The 18,485-nt window shown below is 37.4% G+C and overlaps 1 protein-coding gene across 2 annotated transcripts in view; it reads left to right on the top strand.

Moving 5' to 3' along the window:
- Window positions 1-18,485, top strand: part of TOPBP1 (DNA topoisomerase II binding protein 1) — an 80,925-nt gene that overhangs the window by 8,281 nt on the left and 54,159 nt on the right. For both annotated transcript variants that reach the window (XM_003789402.3, XM_023513046.1), the window contains 6 exons: window positions 2,508-2,687; window positions 11,336-11,502; window positions 13,980-14,143; window positions 14,285-14,535; window positions 16,834-17,177; window positions 18,044-18,216. In XM_003789402.3, the coding sequence (XP_003789450.1) occupies window positions 2,508-2,687; window positions 11,336-11,502; window positions 13,980-14,143; window positions 14,285-14,535; window positions 16,834-17,177; window positions 18,044-18,216 (1,279 nt within the window). The remainder of the gene's footprint in view (window positions 1-2,507; window positions 2,688-11,335; window positions 11,503-13,979; window positions 14,144-14,284; window positions 14,536-16,833; window positions 17,178-18,043; window positions 18,217-18,485) is intronic.

Genomic DNA, 18,485 nt, shown 5'->3' with positions numbered 1-18,485 from the left:
TTAGTATGTCACCCTCTGAAGAGAGCCATGGTGTCACAGCTCACAGCAACCTCAAACTCTTGGGCTTAAGCGATTCTCTTGCCTCAGTCTCCCAAGTAACTGGGACTATAGGTGCCCACCAGAATGCCTGGCTATTTTTTTGTTGTTGTAGTTGTCTTGTTGTTTAGCTGGCCCAGGCTAGGTTTGAACCCGCCAGCCTGGGTGTATGTGAGCGGTACCCTACCCACTGAGCTATGGGCACTGCCTGACATTTTAAAATCTTTATATAACATTTTTGGCTTCTGACATGTCCTTAACCAATTTGAAATTGTTTTCCCTAAAATATTGAAAAAGATAAGGGTCACAATTTGTAGAAATATTTGATCATTCTAATGTTTATCTGGGTCGTTGAATAAATATAAAAAAACAAAAATTTCTAGTTTTTTTTTTTAAGCTTACTATTGAATCTTTTCATTGAAAAAACAATTTTCTCCACCCAGTTACCAAATACTTAAAAGAAATTTGGCTTTGGGAGGCCAAGGTGGGAGGATTGCTTGAGGCCAGGAGTTTGAGACCCGCTTGAGTAAGAGTGCGACCTGTTTCTACACAAAATCAAAAAATTAGCCAAGTAGTGGCACGTGCCTATAGTCTCAACTACTTGGGAGGCTGGAGAATTGCTTGAGCCCAGGAGTTTGAGGTTGCTATTATGAGCTATGATAATACCACTGCACTCTAGCTCAGGTGACAGTGAGACCCTGTTGGGAAACCCTGTTTCAAAATAATAGTAATAACAATAAACTTTGGGGTGAATAACAAGAAAACTAATAAGTAAAGTTAAATGACATGACATCTCTTTGTAATAACTAATTTAAAAGACTTCACTTAATATTTAATTGAATGAACTACAAATTTTAACTTGAAGATGTACCTTCATGAGGCTGTACAAACAGTAAAAGACATTATCAATGAAAAGAATTTTTTGAAATTACTATTAATTTTGGTGATCTATAAACTTTATTCTAGAGAATATTTTTTTATCAGCACTCTTAAAATATATACAAATTGATGAATTTTGTTAATGTTTTTATTATCTCTAGATCTGTGTGCTGTGTTTTACTAAGCTATTTAGATAAGGAATAAGGAACAAAATTTGAGGAAAAGATTAAGGTTGATGGTATTGTTGTTAATTCAGAAGGTTGGGTATGGCCAATTATGATAGGATGATTGTGAGTATACTTGATGCTACCATTGCTTTTCTGAATCTCAAGACAAGTTTGTCACTGACTTTTAAGAATGCTAGAAAAGGCTGGGTGCAGTGGCTCATGCCAGTAATCCTAGAACTCTGGGAGACCAAGGGAGGTGGATCCCTTGAGCTCCAGAGTTGGAGATCAGCCTAAGCAAGAGCAAGATCCTGTCCACTAGAAATAGAAAAACTACCTGTGTGTTGTGATTGGCACTGCTAGGGAAGCTGAGGCAAGAGGATTGCTTGAGCCCAAGAGTTTGAGGTTGCTGTGAGCTAGGATACCACAGCACTCTACGCAGGGTACAGAGTAAGACCCTGTCTCAAAAAAATAAAAAAAAAAAGAATGCTGGGGAAAAAAAGAAACCTTTCCTGTTACATATTGAGTTCTGTGGTAGTGTTTATTATATATATATATATATTTGTATATAATATATAAATTTATATTTTTTATTTATTTTTGAGACAGACTCTCACTGTGTTACCTAGGCTAGAGTGCCAAGATGTCAACCTAGCTCACACCAACCTCAGAATCCTGGGTTCCAGCCTCAAACTCCTTAGTAGCTGGGACTACAAGTGCCTGCCATAACGCCTAGGCTAATTTTCTATTTTTAGTAGTGATGGGATCTTGTTCTTGCTCAGGCTGATCTCAAACTCCTAAGCTCGAGGGATCTTCCTGCCTTGGCCTCCCAGAGTGTTAGGATTATAGGTGTGAGTCGCCATGCCTTGCATAGAGATAAATTTTTTTAACATTATTTATGCATTATTTATTTGCCTATCCTGGACTTGAAGTAGTGTCCTATTGACATTGGAATAGTCTTTTTAAAGTTGGGATTTATTATATTGGATACATTTACAATTTTCACAGTTGTCTTATACATTCTTATTAACCTTATAGTAATTCTGTGAGTTATCCTCATTTTACAGATTAAGAAACTGATTTAAAGAAATTAAGTGATGGAGCCTATGTGCAAACCAAGTCCAGTATTATTTCAGTAACCTCACAGTTGCTCCTGTCTTCATGCAGTTTGTATAAAAGATAAACCACTTCACACAGCAAGTGTATTTAAACAGCAAATAGAAAATATAATTAGGTAATAACCTAGACTATTACTTTTTAATACACTATAGCATACTGTTTAAGAGTAACTTTTACTTTTTTGTTTCTAGTAACTTTTAGGTAGGTTTTAAAAATAACCTATTAATGTGAATGTTTCTGCAAAGATAGATTTTAATGGTTTGCGTCTCTTTCTCTTGCTCTCTGTTTCTTTTTTAATGAATATAATAGGTCAGAAATATGAATGTGCCAAGAGATGGAATGTACACTGTGTGACCACACAGTGGTTTTTTGACAGTGTTGAGAAGGGTTTTTGTCAGGATGAATCCATATACAAGACCGAGCCAAGACCAACAACCAAGACTATGCCTGATACTTCAACTCCTACTGGACTCACCAACATGATTGATAGTAAGTCTTACTAAGATTAAAATAAACCATTATTTTTGTATATAAGAATTTTTTTTTTGTAAAATATTATGAAGGTTCAAAAGTTTTTTTTTTGTTGTTGTTGTTGCAGTTTGGCCAGGCCTGGGTTCGAACCCACCACCCTTGGTATATGGGGCTGGCACCCTACTCACTGAGTCACAGGCACCACCCCAAGGTTCAAAAGTTTTTGTTACTTGGATGTACTCTATAATGCTGAAGTTAAGGTTTTCAGTGTGTCCACCATCAGGACAGTGCCCACTGTCCCTGATAGGAAAGTTTTTACCCTCCCATACTCTACCCTTTGGAGAGAGCATCCATCTTTTCTTTATGTCTTTTTGTGCTCATCTGCATCCATCGTTTAGTTCCCACCTGTTAGAACATGCAGTGTTTGTTTTTCCCTTCCTGAGGTACTTCACATTAGACAGTGATCTCAAGTTCCATCCAAGTTGCTGTGAATGATACTGTTTCATTCCTTTTTATGGATGAGTAATACTCCATGGGGTGTGTGTGCATGTAAATACACCACATTTTCCCTGTTCTCTCATCCATCGATGAGTACTTAGGTTGATTTCCTATGTTTACATTTGTGAATTGTGCTGCAGTAAGCATTTGAGTGCAGGTATCTTTTTGATAAAATGATTTCTTTTCCTTTGCATAGATACCCAGTAGCGGGATTGCTGGATCAAATAGTAGGTCTATGTTTAGCTCTTTGAGGAATCTCCATAATGTTTTCCATAAAGATTGCACTACTGGGTGGCACCTGTGTCTCAAAGGAGTAGGGCCTGGCCCCATATGCTGGAGGTGGTGGGTTCAAACCCAGCCCCGGCCATAAACTACAAAAAAAAAAAAAAAAAAAAAAGTTTGCACTAATTTGTAGTCCTACCAATAGTGTATTAGGGTACCTTCTCTCTACAGCCACACCAGCATGTGTTGTTTTTGACTTTTTAATAATGGCCATTCTGACAGGAGGAAGATGGTATCTCATTGTGGTTTTAATTTGTATTTCCATGATGATTAATGATACTGAATAGTTCTTCATGTCTGTTGGCCATTTTGTATTCTTTTGAAAAAATTCTGTTCCTGTCTTTTGCCCCCTTTTTGATGGGATTATTTGTTTTTTCTTGCTATTTTGTTTGAGTTCTTTGTAGATTCTGGAAATTAGTCTTTTGTTTGATATGTAGTTTGTGGTTATTTTTTCCCAATCTGTAGATCACCTGTTTATTCTGTTAATTATTTCCTTTGCTGTGCAGAAGCTTTTTAATTTAATTAAGTGCCATGTATTTGTTTTCGTTGCTGGCTATATTTGCCTTTGGGTTTTTAGTCATAAATTCTTTGCCAACACCTCTGTCTGGAAGAGTTTTTCTTATGTTGTCTTTTGGAATTTTTAGGGTTTTATATCTTTCATTTAAGTCTTTAATTCATCTTGAGTTGATTTTTGTGTATGGCGAGAGATGCAGGTCCTGTTTCTTTCTTCTGCATTTGACTATCCACTTTTCCCAGCACCATTTATTGAGTAAGGGCTACTGTCTCCAGTATGTTATTATCTACTTTGAAGTCAGGTAACGTGATCCCTCCAGATATATTTTTTGCTTAAGATTGGTTTGGCTAATTTAGGGTTTTTGTGGGTTCCAAATGAAGCTTAGGGTTACTTTTTCTAGATCTGTGAAGTAAGACATTGGTATTTTGATAGGAATTGCATTGAATGCGCATATAACTTTGGGCAGAATCAACATTGTTAAAATTGTTAAAATGTTGATTCTGACAGTCAATGAGCATGGGATGTTTCTCAATTTATGTTATCTATGATTTCTTTCATGAGTGTTTTGTAGTTCTCATAGAGATCTTTTACTTCCCTAGTTAAATACTATATTCCTAAGTATTCTATTTTCCTTGTAGCTATTACAATTGGTATTGAGTCCTTGATTTGACTCTCAGCTTGTCTGTTATTAGTATGTAGAAATGCTATTGATTTGAATGTACCCTGAGACTTTGCTGAATTTGTTTACCAACAAATTCTAGGTCTCTTTTGGTGGAGTCTTGAGGGTTTTCTAGATATAGGATCATATTGTCAGCAAACAAGGATAGTTCAGCCTCTTTCCCTACTTAGATGTCCTTTATGTCTCTTGTTTGAGTGCTATGGCTAGCAGTCTTTTGACTTTTCTGATTTGGTGTAATATTTGGCTGTGGGTTTGTCATATATGGCTTCTATAATTGTGAAGCATGCTTCTTCCATTTCTCATTTAGAGATTTCATCATGAAAGGATGTTGGGTTTTATCGGATGCTTTCTTCATCTATTAAGATGATTATATGGTTTTTGCTTTTCCTTCTGTTTATGTAGTGAATCTCATTTGTTGATTTGCATACAGTAGAACCCCCACAGTTGACCACCTCCTTAAGTTGACTTACTTTTCATAGTTTAGAGATGCCCCACGTGGATGTATCAGTACAGTAGGCCTATGGAAGTGTTGAGCAGTTTGTTACAGTCCTTTGGGTGGACAACTTAGAGCTGTTCAACTGTGTATTGAACCACCCTTGCATCCTTTGGATGAAACCCACTGGATTGTGGAGTTATCTTTTTGATATGCAGCTGAATTCAGTTTGCTGGTATCTTGTTGACGACTTTTGTGTCAATGTTCATAAGGAATATTGGGCTATCGTTTTCTTTATCTTTTGTATCCTTTACTGGCTTCTCAGTATCACAGAATAGTTTCTGTAAGTTAGGTACCAAGGTTTTTGTAGGTTTGGTAGATTTGGCTGTGAATCCATCTGGTCTGGGGCTTTTTTTTTGTTTGGAGATAATTATTAGTCTCCTGCTAGTTATTAGTCTGTTTCGGATTTCTGTTTCTTCCTGATCAGGCTTGGAAGGTTGTGTGTTTCTAGGAATTTTTCATTTCCTGTAGGTTTTCTAGGTTGTGTGTAGAGAGATTTTTGTAGTACTTATGGATAAAATTTTTACTTCTGTGGTATCAGTTGTAATGCCTCCCTTTTCATTTCTGATTGAAGTTATTTAAATCCTTTCTCTTCTGTTTCTGGCTAATCTGGCTAGTGGTCTATCAATTTCGTTTATCTTTTCAAAGAACCGGCTTTTTGTCTCATTGATTTTTTGGGGGGGCCGGGGCTGGGCTTGAACCCGGCACCCCACTCCCTGAGCCACAGGCGCCTCCCTGTCTCATTGATTTTTATATTGTTATTATGGTTTCCATTTCATTTAGTTCTGCTCTGAGCTTTTATTTCTTTTCTTCTCCTGGTTTTGGGTTTCCTTTGTTCTTCTTTTCCTAGTTCCTTGAGATGTGATGTAAGGCTGATACATTGTGATCTGTCTTTTTGATGTAAGCCTTTGAGGCTGTGAATTTTCCCCTTAGTGTTGCCTTTTCTGTATCCCATCAATTTTTTTTGATCTTTTTTTCCTTTTATTAAGCCATATACACATAGATCATGGATATATTTATGCTTTTGTGGGGTCCAATGTGTTGGGTTTTGGAATGGTTATATCAAACTAATTAATATAGCTTTCACCTCATTTGCTTACTGTGTTAAGACATTTATGTTCTATACTTGGTAAATTTGATTCGTATCCTTACAATAGGCTCCATAGGTGTGGTCCCACCATTTACCCTCCCTCTATCCAGCATACTTCCTCCCCTCCCCTCCCCCTCTACTTCTCTCCTTCATCCTAGCTATAGTTGTGATCTATCGTTCATAAGAAAATGTAATTATAAATTTGTTTCATAAAAGTATTGAGTACATTGGTTACTTTTTCTTCCATTCTTAAGATACTTTACTAAGAAGAATATTTTCCAGCTCCATCCATGTAAACATAAAAGAGGTAAAATCTCCATCTTTTTTAAGGCTGCATAGTATTCCATGGTATACATAAACCACAATTTATTAATCCATTCATGGGTCAGTGGGCACTTGGGGTTCTTCCAAGACTTGGCAATTATGAATTGAGCTGCAGTGAATAATCTGGTGCAAATATCTTTGTTATAAAATGATTTTTGGTCTTCTGGATATACACCTAGTAGAGGAATTGTAGTATCAAATGGCAGGTCTACTTTTAGATCCCTGAGTGTTCTCCAAACTTCTTTCCAAAAGGAACGTATTAGCTAGCACTCCCACCAGCAGTGCAGAAGTGTTCCCTTTTCTCCATATCCACGCCAGCATCTATAGTTTTGGGATTTTGTTATGTGGGCTATTCTAATTGGAGTTAGATAATATCACTTTGATTTGCATTTCTCTGATGATTAAAGATGATGAGCATTTTTTTCATGTGTCTGTAGGCTGTGTGCCTGTCTTCTTTAGAGAAGCTTCTGTTCAAGTCTCTTGCCCACAATGAAATGGGATCCCTTGTTCTTTTCTTATTAATAAATTTGAGTTCTCTGTGGATTCTATTATCAAACCTTTGTCAGAAATGTAACCTGCAAATACCCTCTCTCATTCTGAGGGCTGTCTACTTGCTTTACTTACTGTGTTATTGGTTGTGCAGAAGCTTTTTAGTTTGATCAGGTCCCAGTAATGTATTTTTGGTATAGCTTCAATTGCCGGGGGAGGTCTTTCTCATAAAATGTTCTCCCAGGCCAGTTTCTTCAAGTGTTTCTCCTGCACTATCTCTAAGTATCTTTATAGTTTCATGTCTTAAATTTAAGTCTTTTATCCAGTGAGAGTCAATTTTTGTTACAGGTGAAAGGTTTGGGTCTAGTTTCAGTCTTCTACAAGTCACCAGCCAGTTCGACCAGCACCATTTGTTAAATAGGGAATCTTTCCCCCAATTTATATTTTTAATAGGCTTATCAAAGATTAAATGGTGATAAGTATCTGGGTTCATCTCTTGGTTCTCAATTCTGTTCCATATATCTATCTTTCTGTTTTTGTGCCAGTACCATGCTGTTTTAATCACTATGGATTTATAGTATAGTCTGAAGTCTGGTAGCATGATTCCTCCTGATTTGTTTTTATTTCTGAATAATGTCTTGACTACTTGAAGTTTTTTCTGTTTCCATATAAAATGAAGTACTCATTTTTCCAGATCTTTAAAGTATGACAGAGGTGCTTTAATAGGGATTGCATTAAATTTGTAGATTGCTTTGAGTAGCTCATGCTACTGTTCATTTCTTTATGTAGCTGTGATAGAATTTGTTCTATGAGTCTGGGAGCTACTGTGTTAGGTACATATATATTTAGGATTGTTATGCCTTCTTCTTGAATTGCCCTCTTTATCATTATTTAATGACCATCTTTGTCTGTTTTTACCACTGTTGATTTAAAGTCAGGTGTATCTGATAAGAGAATGGCTATACCAGCTTGCTCTTTGTTTCTATTTTCTTGGAATAGTTTTGTCCGTCCTTTTACCTTGAGTCTGTGTGCAAACTTGTGGTTTTCTTGGAGACTACATATACTTCGGTAGTGTTTTTTTTTCATCTTGCTGTGTTTTAATTGGAGCATTGTGATCACTCACATTCAATGTTATGTGGGGGTACTGTTCTCTTCATAATGTTGAATAATACTTTGTTTTGTTTTTCCTCTTGTGTTAATGTTTTTATAAGAGTCATGAGCTTTCATTTTGGGTTATTATGCTGTGTCACATAATTTAGTATTTAGTATTTCCTGTAGGGCAGGTCTAGTAGTGACAGATTCTCTTAGTGTTTGTTTGTCTGGAAAAGTCTTTATTTCTCCATCATTTATGAAACTTGGTTTTGCAGGATACAAATTTCTTGGCTGACAGTTGTTCTGTTTAAGATGGTTAAAAATGTGACCCCCAATTCCTTCTTGCTTATAAAGTCTCTGCTGAGAAGTCCACTGTTAACCTGATGGGCTTTCCTTTGTAAGTTAGTTATTGCTTTCACCTTGAAGCTTGGAATTTTTTCCTGCATTTTAATTTTGGCCAGGTTGATGATGAGGTATCTTGGAGATATCCTGCTTGCTATGAATCTTCCTGGTGTTCAATGACTATCTTACATCTGGATATCTGAAGCACTGGTGGTACTAGGGAAGTTGTCCTCAATGATTTCCTTGAACAAATTTTCCATGGCTTTTGCTTTTTCTTCTCCCTCAGGGATACCTATAATTTGTATATTGTTTTGCTTTTCATAGTCTCATATTTCTCTGTGTAATTGTTCATTATTCTTTATTCCTTTTTTTGTATCTTTGACTGAATGGGATAGTTTGAAAGGCTTGCCTTCAGGCTCTGAAATTCTTTCTTCTGCTTGATCTAGTCTGCTGTTGAAGCAGTATTTTGAAGCTATATCCTTTCTTATGTTGTTTGTCTCTTAAGCAACTTTTTCATTTTTTAAATTCATGCTTTGGAATTTTTAGGGGTTTTTTTTGTTGGCATTCAACTTTCTGCTTAGTTTCATCTATCTTCTTTGCCATCCATATTCTGAATTTTATTTCTGACATCTTAACAATTTCCTTTTGGTTGGGTGCATTGCTGTAGGTCTGTCTATTGTGATTATTTGTTTCTCTCTCTCTTTCTTTCTTTCTTTTTTTTTTGTAAAAGGCAAAAGATTCATTTTATTTGAAGAGAAACCAGAGTATTTATTTTGGGGTGTTGAATTAGCTTGTCTTTTCATGTTGCCAGAGTTCTTTTGTTGTTTTCTTCTCATCTGAACCTCTTCTCTGGGTTCAGGGCAGTTAGGTTTGTAGTTCTCCTTTGCTGGGAATTCTTCCTAGTTCATGAAAGGAAAGAGAGAGGTCCCCAGGTAGTAAATACTTTTGTCTTCTCTCCTAGAAGACTGATCTGGTAGGAGAGGGGTGGATGCACTGCCATTTTGCCTTGTAGCTTTTATACATTGGCCTGTTTCCCCCTGGTTGTCACAGTTGAAGCTGGTGCTGGAGCATCCTCACATGGAGTGGTTGGTTTGTAGGCTGCTGTTGGAAGCTCTGGTAGGGGGCTGAGTGAGTCCCTCTCTATGGAGGCAGGTGTTGCTGAACATTGCACTGCCTAGGTGTCCCTATAGCAATGACAGTGGCTGCTTGGCAAGGTTACTGGGGCAATAGTTGTAAGTGTCAGGGCTGTGGGCCTTCACTCCACCCAAGTCTAGATATAATATTGGTATGTAGTGGCTGGGGGCTCCATGATGGAGATCTGGACCATAGACATGGTGCCACAGTGCACCAGGGCATAGCCTGCCAGTTGGCGCACAGAGCTGGGAGGCATAACCTACCACCAATGTGCAGGTCCATCTTGGGGTGTGTGGGCCTCCACATGGCATGAGGGTTCGCTGCAGTGGTCCTAGTGCATGGGGTTGGGGGCTTGTTCTGCTGGTAGGTTGGCGGAGTCATGTGAACTGGGCTGCTGGATAGTTGAGGCTTTCCCTTGCATAGGTCCCAGTGGGACTGCTACTGTGGGATCTCTTAAGTGGTGCCACTCTATTCAAATTCCTGATGGAGCAGGGGCATTTGGCTCCCATTCACTGGCTTGCAAGAGTGTCTTCTCTCCTTGCTTCCTCTCCAGCCCACCAAGGTGTGATGTGGCAGCAGCTGCAGTGAAGCCATCCCTGTGGTTTGGACCCAAGATCTCAGAGTGGTATCAGTGGCGGCAGCCTAGGAACAGAGGCCAGTGGGTCCCTGCTGAGTCTGCCCTCTGAGGCAGCTCTGCAATACAGTCTCCAGGCAGTTCCCTAATCAGCCTGGAGGCTTACAGTGGTAGTGGCAGCCCCCCACAGCTCCAGTCACAGTGTCCATGTGGAGAGCTTGAGGCTCAGGGGCTCTCTCCTTTATCCATTCCCCCCATGTAGGGGTTTCACCAGGTAACTTCCAACCTTGGTGAGTGGATTTCATACCTTTCTCCTTTACTTTGAGTATCTCCTGTCATCTCTCTGATGATCCACTGTGCTCTCTCCAAGAGGGTCCATCCCTAGGCAGTCATCTGCTTGCAAGTTTTGATCCTCTCTTGATAGCTGGGTGTATGGGCTGCTTCTAATCTGCCTTCTTGGGCCCTCCCCTATGTAAGAATTGGTACATTAAAAGCTTTTGATAGGGAATAGGAATTTCTTCTTTTCCTTAAAAAGAATAGGGAATTTCTTTTTTTCACTTTTTCCTTTTTTTTCATTATGCTTTTAGTCATAGTTATGTAAGATAGCCAAATTATAAAAAGTCCAGAACTGCTCCTGATATTCTTTTTAGAATGAACGATTGCTTCGTATAATGCAAGAGATGACTAAAGAAATTAAGAATGGATAGAGACTTAAAAGATTAGTCTTTTAAACTTTATTGATGTACAAATATGAATACATTTCATTACTGTTTAATTGCAGTTACTATATTATATGGTCTGTATTAGTAGAAAAATTAAAACAGTTACTATTTTAATAGGTGCCATTTGGCACAGTGTTATTAAAACTTTTTTTAGATGTGAATGTCTTAGACCTTATTAAAGCCAGCAATTTCAGATTTTTATGAGAAGCAAGCCACTAGTAAGAAAATGTACTAAATATATTTTCATTTAAATAACATTTGAGCCATAAATAATTTCATTTTCTTTTCTCATCCTTGCCTTTAAGATTTCAACAGTCACCTCACAATCTTTGGAAATTGTTCATAAGCCTTTATTCGTAAGAAACGTTAATTAGTAAAAATAGGTAATCACAATTATTTTATCTCCATACATTTACATCTTTTTTTAATGTAGGTCGTACTCTCACAGATGTCAGCCATATTTCTAACATAAATGCAAGTTGCGTAAGTGAAACAATATGTAATTCGGTTAATAGCAAATTGGAGCCTACACCTGAAAATCTAGAAAATCTGGACGTCAGTGCATTCCAAGCACCTGAAGATTTATTAGATGGTTGTCGGGTATGTCTTTATTATGTAATAAATGCAGTAAGTGATAATATACGTTCGCACTCCCCAGCCTGACTTTGAAGACCCTTCAGAATTGGGCTTGTCTCCTTATTGGCATAAACTCTCCACTCCAGCTAAACACACACACTCACTAGATCATGTCTATCTTTTGGCTGTGAGTGTCCCGTTGCCTGAGATGTACCTTCATCTGTTATCCTTCAGACTTCATTTTCTGAACTTTCACAAACACGTTAATCTTTCCATCTGCTGTATTTTGAGAGTACATCCACTTCATTTGGTTTTTACTTTTGCATATCATTTATTGTTTACAATGTATTAAACACCGTGCTAATCATTTTTATGTTATAATCTCAGTAAATTCTCACAAATAATTCTAAAATGGATATTATCTTGAGGCTAAGTCTTAGAGTTTTAAAAGTCTTTTTCAGTATCACACAGACATTAAGTGGCAAGGTATTCACTCCAGAGTCTGTATTCTTAACCATTAGAGCCACTGCTTTGTTTGGTATCTCTTGCATTACTTAATTTTTTAGTATCTTAATAGCTTTTGAATGTTTCTTGATGGAAACATCATATGCTTTACTTTTTTAGATCTCAAAGATCTGAATACTTATGATACTCCTATTTGTAGTACTAGGCTATGCATTAATTCTCACAGAGTAGCAAAAATTTTACCGTATTTTATTGTTATAAAGGGAAATTAGGCAAAGTAGCTTAGCATTCCATGCTTCTAAAACTTAACCAACATGTTGGCAAAACAGAAAGTTTTGTGTAATCCTTATCCTGGATGTACTGATTTTATATATGACAATTATTTTTTATGTAGAGGAAGTATAGATCCTTTTTTGTTAAAATATATTCTAGTAATGGAGGTGATTTAGTTTGGGATGTAAGTGCAGTTTGGAACAGATTGTCATTCTTCAATTTTTTTAAAGGCACGTTATCTAAAATAAAGGTGAAAAAGGTATTTATATTACTAAATTAGTTTAAATATATACATTTTGGTAGTTAAAAATAAATTGAAATGAATTATTGCGTACATGTTATCCTCAAAGCATCATGTTTGGTTCTTTGGCTTTGTTTCTTTGTTCAATTAACTGTGAAAAAGATACTTGAATATGTAGGTAATGGTTTGAAGAGCTTAAGCAGCTTGCTCATGGTTATGTGGTTAATCATTGGCAGCTGAAAATAAGGATTTAAACCCAAGTTTTAAAAATTCTGATAGTTAACTACAGCTTCTTTTTTTTTTTTTTTTTTGAGACAGAGTCTCACTCTGTAGCCTTGGAGTTGAGTGCCATGACATCATAATGTTTGAGCAACCTCAAACTCCTGGGCTGAAACGATTCTCTTGCCTCAGCCTCCCAAGTAGCTAGGACAATAGGGAGCCTGCCACAATGCCCGACTTTTTTTTTTTTTTTTTTTAAAGAGACAGGGTCTTACTCAAGCTGGTCTTGAACTCCTGAGCTCAGGCAGTCTACCCACCTCTGCCTCCCAGAGTGCTAGGATTATAGATGTGAGCCACTGCACCCGACTTGCTTATTTCTATAACTACTTTAAAATATTCTCAAAATTTAAAAAGTTACCTGTATTTTAGGGCCAGGTGCAGTGGCTCACACCTATAATCCTAGCACTCTGGGATGCCAAGGCAGGTGGATTATCTTGAGCTCATAGGTTCGAGACCAGCCTGTACCAGAGTGAGACCCCCGTCTCTAAAAGATAGCTGGGCATTGTGCCAGGCGCCTGTACTTGGGAGGCTGAGGCCAGAGAATCGCTTGAGCCCAACAGTCTGAGGTTGCTGTGAGCTATGACACCATGGTATTCTACTGGGGTGACAAAGTGAGACTCTGTCTCTGTCTCAAATAAATAAATAAATACCTGTATTTTAGAAATTGCTATGCACTAATATTTGTAAGATGTTGGATTTTGGCTTCTGTTTCATTTATAACATCCAAATATTTATCAGGTATCCACTGTGGAAAATTATGCTATGTATGAGATTATAAAGAAATGATTTATAAAAATAGAAGTTTCAGAATATTTGAAAAGTTGGAAGTTTCAGAGTATATATATATATATATTTTTTGAGACAGAGTCTCACTGTGTCGCCCTCAGTAGAGTGCCATGGTGTCACAGCTTACAGCAACCTCAAACTCTTGGGCTTAAGCGATTCTCTTGCCTCAGCCTTCCAAGTAGCTAGAACTACAGGCACCCACCACAACACCCGGCTATTTTTTTGTTGCAGTTGTCATTATAGTTTAGCAGCCTGGGCCAGGTTCCCTGCTTCGGTGTATATCGCCAGTGCCCTAACCACTGAACTATGGGCGCTAAGCATGTATTTATTTATATATCGTAAAATGTATATGTCTTATTTACACATAACAGATTTAGATAAATATTTTTAACTTTTTTCTATTGAGAGAAATAAAGTATCTTAAATACACTGAAGTAATTATTTTCTTTCTTTGCAGATATATCTTTGTGGTTTTAGTGGCCGAAAGCTTGATAAACTGAGAAGGCTGATTAATAGTGGAGGTGGAGTTCGTTTTAATCAACTTAATGAAGATGTAACTCATGTTATTGTGGGAGATTATGATGACGAATTGAAGCAGTTTTGGAATAAATCAGCCCACAGGTTTTGTCCATTTTTAGTTCAAAGCAATTATTACTATTGTTTTTTCTTGAAATTGCATATCTGTGCAAGTCTGGGAACTACATGGCAAGTGGGATGATGGTTTTTTATAGCTTAAACTAATACACACGTATTATTTTGTAGGCCTCATGTAGTGGGAGCAAAGTGGTTGCTAGAGTGTTTTAGTAAAGGTTATATGCTTCCTGAAGAACCGTATATCCACGCTAGTTACCAGTCAGTGGAAATTCCAGTTTCAGATCAACCTGAAAGTAAAGTAGCAGTTTTAAAGAGAAAGAACAACAGCTTCTCTAAGAAAGACTTCGCTCCTGATGAAAAACAGGAGCAAGCTGATGAAGACCTGCTCTCTCAGTATGTGAATAACAGCTCCCCAGGAGGTAAGAAGGAATTGATTAGTATTTGCGATTAGTAAGAGTATTTTAGTAGCCTAATACATACATATATGATTTCTGCCAAATTTTCTGGATTTTAAGTTAACCTTTTTCTTAAACTTTTGTTTATAACTTTTTTCTGAGCAGGCAAGGAAGGCCCTAGGGCCCTGAACTCTTTTTTTTTTTTTTTTTTTTTTGTAGAGATAGAGTCTCACTCTATCACCCTAGGTAGAGTGCCATGGCGTCACACAGCTCACAGGAACCTCCAACTAACTCCTGGGCTTAGGTGATTCTCTTGCCTCCCGAGTAGCTGGGACGACAAGCACCCACCACAACGCCTGGCTATTTTTTTGTTGCAGTTTGGCCGGGGCCGGGTTGAACCTACCACCCTTGGTGTATGGGGCCAGTGCCCTACCCACTGAGCCACAGGCTCTGCCTGGCCCTGAACTCTTGATTTACCCCTGCCTCATTTATTCAGCTAACTGGCTCCATTTTGACCTGTCACATAATGCAGACATTGCTTGCTTTTCATGTGAGTTTATAATAGCGTGAGCTTTTTATTTAAACCTTCTGACAGATGCCTCTTACAGGATTATTGGGGTCTTTAATGTATATAGCATGAACTGAGAGTATCACCTCAGCATGTAGTCATAAAGTGTAGTAAAATAAATTGTCAGTGAAGAGTTATAAACAGTATTCTCTAATATATAATGAGATATTTAATATATCCAAAAAGACACAAAGAATAATATGATGTGTAACAATGTACTACTATCTAGCTATAAAAAGTAGAATGTTATCCCTATGCCAAAACCCTCCTGTGAATCCCTCTCCCATTTTTTTTGATAGTTTACTTCATATGTATATATCTGTAAACAGTATACGCTTTGTTTCATTTTGTGTGTATTTTAACTTCTGTAAATGATATATGGTATGTATTTTTTGCTACCATCTGTTTCCACCGTGAAAGATTATCTTCTAATCCTAGCAGCTAGTAGAAAATATACTACATGACTCTGTGAATATTTATCAGTTTATCTTTTTTCTCATGAATAGACACTTTTCTTAAGTTCCTCTTTTGCCATTACAAACAGTACAGCTGAAATTATTCTTTTTTTTTTTTTTTTTTCTGAGACCAAGTTTCACTTTGTCACACTCAGTAGAATACTGTGGCATCATAGCTCACAGCAACCTCAAACTCTTGGGCTCAAGTGATTCTCTTGCATCAGCCTCCCAAGGAGCTGGGACTACAGGCTCCCACCACAATGCCTAGCTATTTTTAGAGATGAGGTCTCCCTCTGGCTCAGGCTGGTCTCGAACCTGTGAGGTTAGGCAATCCACCCGCCTTGGCTTCCCAGAGTGCTGGGATTATGGGCATGAGCATCTGCCCTGAGATTATTCAGCACAGAAACTAAGTAGAAATAGAAATCAGCATAGAAACTTAAGTAGCTCTAATTTTATTTTATTTTATTATTTTATTTTTAATTAAATCATAGCTGTGTACATTAATGCAATCATGGGGTACAATGTGCTGGTTTTTTATACAATTTGGAATATTTTCATCAAGTAGCTCTAATTTTAATATAATACATTTTAGGAATTTCAAAATAGAAGTAATTAGAATTCTCTTACTGGGCAGTGCCTATGGCTCATTGGGTAGGGCACCAGCTCCATATACCAAGGGTGGCGGGTTTGAACCTGGCCCCAAACTGCAGCAAAAAAATAGCTGGGCCTTGTCACAAGTGCCTGTAGTCCCAGCTGTTCCGGAAGCTGAGGCAAGAGAATCGCTTAAGCCCCAGGGCCAGAGGTTGCTATGAGCGGTGACGCCATGGCACTCTACCATGGGCGATAGAGAGAATTCTCTTACTACATTTACAGTTATTTCATATTAAGGGCCTGACAGTTATAGCACTTAGGCCTGTTAATTGTCTTTTTTTCTTACTGATTTTTTAAAATTCTATTGTGAGTTATCTAAACCAGTTTTAAGACTAAAACAGCCCTATTGGAGCTTCACAATTTTTAGCTTATTCATGTTTGTCATATACTAAGGATACTTAGAACTTACATGATTGCTCTTGTCCTTCCAAATGACAAATGGAAGATGGTAATTCTGATAATACTCTCCTGGTAGCTCAGAAGATGGGGTGGATTTACCTCTCTTTTTCATTGGGTGTTTAAGCCTTGGTTTTGTAAGTATGGTCAGAATTCTCCTAATCCATGTTACATTGATATCCTTGCTAAGAAATACACTTTTTAACTATAAGATAAACTATCTGTTAGAAATCATTTCTTTTTCTCTTTCAGTTGAAGCTGAGAAGTCTGCAGTTGGGGCCTTTGATGATTCTACTCATGTTGAGCCCTTTAATGGTTCTACTCACATTTCTTTACAAGAAGAAAACCAGTCTTCTGTCAGTCATTGTCTCCCTGATGTTTCTACAATTACCGAAGAAGGCTTATTTAGCCAAAAAAGTTTCCTTATTTTGGGTTTTACTAATGAAAATAAATCTAATATTATAAGTGTCATAAAACAGCATGCTGGAAAAATCATATCCCTTCCGAGCAGATCTGTTGCTGATTATGCTGTGGTTCCCCTGCTGGGGTACGAAGTAGAAGCAACTGTGGGAGAAGTTGTTACAAACACATGGCTGGTATGTAAACACTGTAGCAGTTGAAATATAGTATTGAAGGATGTCTGAATTCCAGGAGCGTTAATGGGTTTTTTTGTAGACAGTTCAGTTTAGGTAAATTGGTGTTTAGATTTGAGCACTAATTTTGCTTTTAGGAAGGAGAATTCTAAAATATGAAAATGTATAAGCTTCTTGGTCCTCTTCCTGGTGGAGTAAAGGTTACTATTTCCCAGGGCCCACATCAGCAACATTCATTCTTAGGAGTTTACTCCAAGTCATCTCATGCCATTTGTCTTTCCAATTTTTTAAATTTCAAGAGTTAAGAGAAAAAATTATAAACTAATTCACTGGAAGAATTGAAATTTAAAGCAATGTTCAATAATTCCAATGATAAATATTCCAGATTTTAATATTCTAATGTAATGAATTGATGTATACGTATTTCTTTCAATATCATAATTTGAAATACATTAAGAATGAGCATACATAAGTTTGTATTAAAGAAAATTTCGGCTCAGTGCCCATAGCACAGTAGTTATAGCGCCAGCCACATACACTCAGGCTGGTGGGTTCAAACCCAGCCAGGCCAGCTAAACAACAACAACAACTGCAACAAAAAAGTCGCTGGGCATTGTGGTGGGTGCCTGTAGTCCCAGCTGCTTAGGAGGCTGAGGCAAGAGAATCACTTGAGCCCAAGAGTTTGAGGTTGCTGTGAGCTGTGATGCCACGGCACTCTAGCCAGGGTGACATAGTGAGACTGTCTCAAAAAAAAATAAATAAATAAAGTAAAATTTTTTTCATTGAAATGAAAATTATTCTGTAACTCAACCATTGTTAACTGGTAGTTTATTTCAGGTTGGTTTTATTGTTTCTCTTGTTTTAAAAAGGTTACTTGTATAGACTATCAGACTTTAATGGATCCAAAGTCAAATCCTCTCTTCAAACCAGTCTCAGTAATGACAGGAATGACTCCTTTAGAAGATTGTGTTATTTCCTTCAGCCAGTGCGCTGGAGCAGAAAAAGAGTCTTTGACATTCTTAGCAAATCTCCTTGGAGCAAGGTATGTCATATTTTTGTTGTATGTGCTGTTCTTGGTAAACTTTTTTATTTGTTTCAACTTACTAGAAAGCATTCAAATTAGAATATATGGTTACTGTGTCTTTTTTATATTTATGGGTGGTGTGTAGTATATCTTTGTGATAGCTCAAGGTGGCAGAGGGGAAGGCGCTATTAGATAGATGCCTGACAAACTACAGGCGTTGATGTTTTATTGGATAAGCTACCAGGAAAGGGAATACTTACTAATTAATTAATTTATTTTCTTTCTTT

Source organism: Otolemur garnettii, unplaced genomic scaffold (assembly GCF_000181295.1).
Source record: "Otolemur garnettii isolate 467f Iridium unplaced genomic scaffold, OtoGar3 scaffold00032, whole genome shotgun sequence".
Classification (NCBI taxonomy): Eukaryota; Metazoa; Chordata; class Mammalia; order Primates; family Galagidae; genus Otolemur; species Otolemur garnettii.
Note: the sequence above shows the minus strand (reverse complement) of the source record. Positions and strands in the feature narration are given on the sequence as shown.